This window comes from Malus domestica, chromosome 16, assembly GCF_042453785.1.
Source record: "Malus domestica chromosome 16, GDT2T_hap1".
In the NCBI taxonomy this organism is placed as follows: domain Eukaryota; kingdom Viridiplantae; phylum Streptophyta; class Magnoliopsida; order Rosales; family Rosaceae; genus Malus; species Malus domestica.
This window is the reverse complement of record NC_091676.1, coordinates 2,972,283-2,979,152: the sequence shown is the minus strand read 5'-3', so window position 1 is coordinate 2,979,152 and position 6,870 is coordinate 2,972,283. Positions and strand designations below refer to the sequence as shown.

General features: G+C 37.2%; 1 protein-coding gene across 1 annotated transcript; it reads right to left on the bottom strand.

Annotated features, from left to right (window-relative positions):
- Positions 1-6,263: 6,263 nt before the first annotated feature.
- On the bottom strand, positions 6,264-6,641 carry LOC139192758 (protein NIM1-INTERACTING 2). The gene has a single exon (XM_070815426.1). It carries the CDS (start codon positions 6,639-6,641, stop codon positions 6,264-6,266), a length of 378 nt encoding a protein of 125 aa, XP_070671527.1.
- Between the last annotated feature and the right edge of the window lie 229 nt (positions 6,642-6,870).

Below are 6,870 nucleotides of genomic sequence, written 5' to 3'. Positions count from 1 at the left end.
GTGGTTGTCTGCTGGATTGAACTACTATAGCCCGAGGATATGGTATAAATTAAAGGAAAACTAATGGAAAAATGTTTGAAAACTTTGAGTTTGAATGATAAGGACAAAATAAAGGGTAAAATGAATAGTACCATGATTGACTTTTTAGTGTAAAAATATGGTTTTTTGTTAAAGTGAACAGTACCGAGTGCTTTTCGTTAAAGTTCTCATAAATTAATGGTGGTGGCACGTGGTGCCCATTGTGGATCACAGGGACGGAGTTAGAAATTTTTTCTAGTATGGACAACTGAAAATAATTAAGAGAATTTTATTATAATATGGTTATATGCAATATGATATTAAAGATGGTTTCAAATTATGATGTATCATAAATTCAATGTTACAAAATTTCAATATAGTAGTGGAAAATGACAAAGTGATGAGAAAAATATCAGCACATAATAGGCAAGAGAGGGTTTTTTTTATTTGAATGACATAACAAGAGCACTATTGCTTATATAATATTTGATATGGAATATAAATATAATGAATGTATGTTGGATATTAGATACATATATTTTCTTCAAAGATAATCGATGTATATTATATAATTATAACTTACAAATAAACAAACGAATTATTTGAATAGGAGCACCTGCCACCAATGAGCCATTATTGGCTCCGTCCATGGTAGGCCAGCTGGCAAAATGCAAAAGAACGGAAATACCTATTGCGTTAATATTATAGCCCACACAATAAATTATTATTATTTCTATTTATAAACTGCTGTTAGGTCACGCAATTTATGCCTGGTTCTATGCAAATGCTATTCAATTAGGGATTTTAGCAAAAATATTCACACGCAAAAATTCTCAAATGAGTGATGACCATTATACCCAGAAATTTCCGAATAGGTGAGGACCATTACACCTACAAACTCCCAACCGTACCTTCTCCACTAAATTTATTGATAATAAATGAAAGTGAACAAAAAACATATAAGAGAGACTACGCCAAGACCTACAAAGACAAAATGATCAACGAAAACGATCATAAGAACAAAGCGAAAGGGACGTTCTATTATCAAAACACTCTTAATGTAAACAAGTCTTCCCCTTTCTCACTTAGTCCTAAGATTCCATTCCCAGTTTTAATTTCTCAAAAATTCTCTCTCTCGCTTCCATCGCTATTGCTTTATGAAAAATGTATTAGAAATGCATCGACAATTTTCCTGAATCTAAAACCGTGTTCAAATATCTACAACATGTGCAGCATCAACGATCTTCATCCATATATTTTTATATAAAATCCAACGATGGCCAAGTTGTTCTTATCTTTGAAAGCTAGCTGGCAAAGTTGGTTCAAAGTTCTTTTCATATAATTTTCTTTTGTTGGGCCCCAGCTTTGTTGGGTTGATATAAAGCCCAATATGCAAGTGCAACTAGTTTAATAGAAAGGTAATGGCTGTGAAATACGCGGCTGTGAAATAAATCAGCAGAGTGTTTGGTAAATTTTTTTGTAAAAATGCTTTTAGAAAAAAAAGCAGTCTGATAGTGGGTCTTTTCATTAAAGGAGCACTGTAGCTCCGTGTGCTTTGAAAAAAAATCAGTTTTCCAAAGCTGTAAATAGCAGTTTCAGCTTTTTCCTTTGATTTCAGCTTATTCTCACAGCAGCTTCCAAAATAAAGCCTTTTTTTTCAGTTTACCAAACACCTAAAACTCTCACAACTTTTTTTCATGGGTGCTTTTTTTTTAAGCACCTCACTCCTAAACCACCCCTTAATACTACGGTCTCGTAGTATTTTGCTTTGCTAATAGTTCTTAAATTCGACTCGCATCAACAGAAAATTTAAACCACAATACTTCTAATCCATTATGAGATCTTGTTTTCTCTTCCATCTTTAAGTGTAGTTTTTTGTTTTATTATATAATTGAATTGCAAGTAGTTCACCTGCCATTACAGTCTTTGTCATAAATTCCACCGAAACAGAATTATTCCTTTGATTGCGTCAAGCCACTAGCAGTGGTCGAATCTTTGCCCTTAAGTCGCTAAGTTACAAGAATCTCAGGATCAGTAAGGCAAATTTATAAATAAATAAAAATTAATGAAAATGATCTGAAAATTTTGAATTTTAATAAAAAAGATAAAAAAGTATTGTAAGTAAATAATACTAGAAGTGACTTTTTAAAGTAAAAATATCATTAACATTAAAAGTAAACAATACTATGACTATTTCGTTAAGACTTCCATTTATAAAACTATATTATGAAGACTTACCCAATTACTCACATTTGTTTATAATATTATAAGTAAGTTTAGTCATCAAAATTCAAAAGTGAGAAACTGACGGTCTCGTTTGATGGGCTGGATGATAAAGGGTTTTAGAGATATAATATTAGATTGGCCGAGATTAGTTAGGATTTGTAATACAAGAATTGTAACTCATGTATGAGGATGGTTAGATAGCCCCACTCTATTGTGGATTCATAACTTATTCTATTAAATCATATCTATCTTTTATTTTGGCACAATGGACTAAACTCAGTCATTTTAATTGGTTGCAATCTAGCACAACCAGCCCACCAAGGATTCTAGTCAAACCTGCAGTCCCCCGTTAGTTAGAAAATGAAATTACTACAAAATAATAACATACGAAATGAGGGGCTTGGGAGGTTTTTCACTAAGGTTTGCATGGTAACTCAACTTTAGATTTAAGCTCAAGATTTTTATGATACAATAGATGCCAATGGAGAGATTCAAACTCGAGACCTCGAGTTTGAAGATCACTCTTCTTTTGAGTAAGGAATTAGGTTTGTGGTTTTATCTTATTCCATTAAGAATGTTTTGAAATTGAGATTAAAACATAAAAATATAGCCGATCATATCAAATTTAAAGGTAATCTATGTTTACTGTGAACTCATATACACAGAACATATCAACAAAACGAAGTATTATTCGTTCCAATATTTCTTCGACTTAGACATAAAATGTTCTGGTAATAAACATCCCAACAAAATATAAAATGGAAAGCAAAAAAATTGAGACAATTCGTTTAGTTTCAGCCTTGTTTGGTGGATCATACGGGATGTGAGTTGAGATCCAAACCCGAATCCGCCTCCGCCTCCGCCTCCGTTTGTTTCTCCTCCTTTTTTGGGTCTTTTATCATAAGGGACTCGTTACCTTCCTCAAAATCTTCAACTTGGAATGAGGGCCTCCATTCCATGGACGCCGTTCTGCCCAAGTGCTTGGCTGCCACACGTATCCGCCTGAGTATCGCAAAGAACTCCTCCACCTCCTCCTCCGTTACCGTCACGTGACCTCCGTTACGTTCCCCCTCGGCCACTCTCGCTCTCTTCCCCTCTAATTCGCCTCTGTCATCGCGCTTCCGCTTATCCGCATTCATTGCCTGATAATCTGACAAGACAACGCCGTCGACGGCGTTGCCGACAATACAGATCGAGATCGAGAGCGACCAGTTTGCCTGTGTATTATTGTTGTTGCTGTTTATATTTATAGAGCCTGATAGCCTTGACGTTTGATTAGTCTGTTCTTTTGGTGCTGAGTGATGCGAGTATCGTGAGAGATTTTGCGTCATCGGAGTGACGTTTGAAGTTGGACACGTGAAACCGCGAGTGGATAGAAGTCCATAAGCAAAGGGCTTTTCTTTTGCCTTTTTTTTGGAAAATTCCAAGTAAATTTGGGCACGCCGCACATGGTACGTAGAGCAACTCCATCGTGGGAGTCCTTCCTCAGGTAATACACTATTTTATCCATCTAGTGAATAGTAATTGTTCTAAATGAACGGTAACCGTTTTTTGCATCTCAACCGTTGCATTTCAATAGTCCTGGCAATAAGTAATAAAATATTAGTTTTTTTTTCTCTAAATAATAAAAAATAATTTTATTTGTAATTTCAAATAGGATTTTTAATCGGTCTCGTTGTATCATTTTTTATTAAAAAATTATTTTTCTTTTCACATGGTGCAGCATACCATTCCAAAACTTTTTTTTTCTTTATTTTTTTCTTTTTACATGGTGCCAACGCACCATTTTTTCTTTCTTTTTCTCAAGCGCTCCCACACCCAGTTTTCAACCCGTCTCCCCCCTGCCCCCAATGCACCAATCCCTCCTCACCTTTCTTCCTCCATCTTCACCACCCCACCGCCGCCTCTCTTCCTCCATCTTCACCATCCCACCCACCTCAGCCTCCATCAACGGTCCCGATCTCCAGCAACCCATCTCTGCCATTTTTTTGTGCCATTTTTCAAGCTCAGCAACTCCCACACCTCAGCCACCCATCTCTGCCATTTGTTTGTGGGTGTTCATCACCTCGGCGACGAACTCCGGCAAGAGCTGTTGAGTTCGAAGCCTGGGTTTTTGTTTTTTTTTTGTTTTTTTATTAATTTTATATTATGGCTGACGTCACCATGACGTCAGCCCTGCTTCAGATCCACCTCGGGCTCGCGTGCTAGCAATTCCCCACTGGTCTGGCGCTCGAGCCTCCCCTGTCCCTCAGGCTCCCCCACGCTGGAGTGTGTAGCCCGAACTCTCGAGCCCTTTTCCAGGCCTGTCCCCCGAGCAAACTCCCACGCTGGAGTTGCTCTTATTGCTTCCAATAATTAAACGGACTAGGATTCTCTCTTATTCTCTTTCCATCCCCTTCTTTCATCTTCACTTATATTCTTTTATTTTGTTTTTCTTTTACTATAAAAAATTAATATAAGATGTTGACGTGACTTAACCGTAACCGTTCAAATAGGAGGGAATTAAAAAAAAAAAAGGAGAGAATCCTACTCTTAATTGAACGGCTTTGGATTATATGAGTTTAACGTAGGGGATTGGATTGCGATACTATTAAATTACTATTTGAAGTTAGATAAGTTTTTGTAAGAAAACTTAAAAAATTTGATAACTATGAACCAATTAAAACATAACAACCGAATAATTTGAGGTGTTTGTATTTTCAAATGAACTCTTGAAAGTGTATTTTACAACATTTTTAGTTGTCGAGTTTTTTTCTGATTCTTCTCATACACTATTCTTTCACGAATTGCTGCAATACATACACACTTGCAGTGTCGGATGTGTTCAGAAAATATACATGTGAAGGTCTTCCAAGGGCCTTTTGAATGTTTGGTCTATGTCTTTTTGTTGGTAGTGTTTGATGTAATGTTTGCTAAGTATATCTCGGTAACAGTTAACAAGTTGCGTCGAGAGCACCGGACAAATTCTCTCGATAATACTCATCATATTGCTTCGTCCTATGTCAACATCTGTTGATATATATGTGCAAAATCATTTGGTTGACGACAACAAAACCAACAAATGTTCAACGAAATGCCTAAGTGAGAAATTGAAATGTTTAGCGTGTTTCGCGCTATGTTTTTATAACAATCTTAGACCTTTAACACTAAGATCCCCAACATCCAAATCCTAGATCCGTCACTGCACATTTAGGCACAAATGTGAAGTTGATAACATCAACTTTGAGCGTTTGACAAAGGAGATATTTCTTCTTAACTGCCATCACTAACACACACACACACACAAATCTTTATATATAAAGCCCAGAGGCCCTTTTGGGGTCGCCAGCTTTACCAAAAATGTTAGGACAAAAATGCCCCCAAACAAAAAAGTTCAAAAGCAATTCGAAATAATGCAAGGGTGTTTCGTCATATAAACAGTGTTTTTAATAATTAAATTTTTTTGTACAATTTTTTTTTAATTAGTATCTCACAATAGGCTAGTAATAATGTGATTCAATCAGTTGTTTATTAAATAATATTTTCTCTATTTTTAAACACGTTCAAAATATCTTAAGAGGCATGTAGTGCCGGTTATAAAAAAAAAGGTTTTTTGCACGTGCATAATAATACATTTAAAACGTGTAAGTTGCGCGTAGCACGCTGTGATTAAAAAAATACCTTCTGCATGCGCTCACCAATTATAAAAAAGTCTTTCACACGTGCACAATAGTACATTTAAAACGTGTAAGTCACGCGTAAAACGCCGTGATTCAAAAAATGCCTAGTGCGTGGATGAAGGCTAGTACTTCATTAAATCAACAAAACGTAAAGTTTTTGCAGACGTCAAATTCTGATTTCTCAACAATAAGGGAGTCTGCTCAAGTAAGGCGTCAAATAATTTCCAAACAAAATTTCATATTTATGGGCAACCACATGCACCAAATTAAGCATTTGTTTTGCAAGTCACAATTTACAAAACAAAATGGGGCCGCCTAATCATATATCCACAGCTGCACAAAGCCCATCAAGTTGCCCATCTAACTTGGATCACATTCCGGTTTCGGATCCTCATTCAAATCCAAGCCCAAATTCTCCACCACCCTACGATTCTCCCTCTTGGGTCCCACTTGGACGCCGCTTGCTTCCTCGTAACTCTCGAGCATTGCCCTCAATCGGGATCCTTCGCCCGTTTCTTTACGGACGCCGCCGCCGTTAGCACTCTTGAAGTGCCTGACCGCCCCGCGTATCCGCCCGAGGATAGCGAAGAACTCCTCAACCTCCTCCTCCTTCACGGCCGTGACGTCTCCGTTACCATCCCGCGCCTTCTTATGTTTTTGCCTCCCCGAGACCTCGCCGTCGCCATCGCTGTCCGCCAGCTTTCTCTTCTCTGCCTCAGATTCTTTTCCCTCAAGCATCGCCGTCACCTGGTTGCTTAAGAAACTAGAAAAGACGAAGCATATATCCGCGGCTTGGTAATTGGTGTGAACGTTCCGTTGGTATAATGAACTGGAGAAATGTTGGGCAGCTAGACCTGTTGAATTTTGTACCTATAAATAAAAAAGGGGTTCGGCAGTGTTTACTTTAACGAAAAATCTCGTTTTTATACTAAAAAATCAAAACTGGTACTATTCATTTTACCCTTTA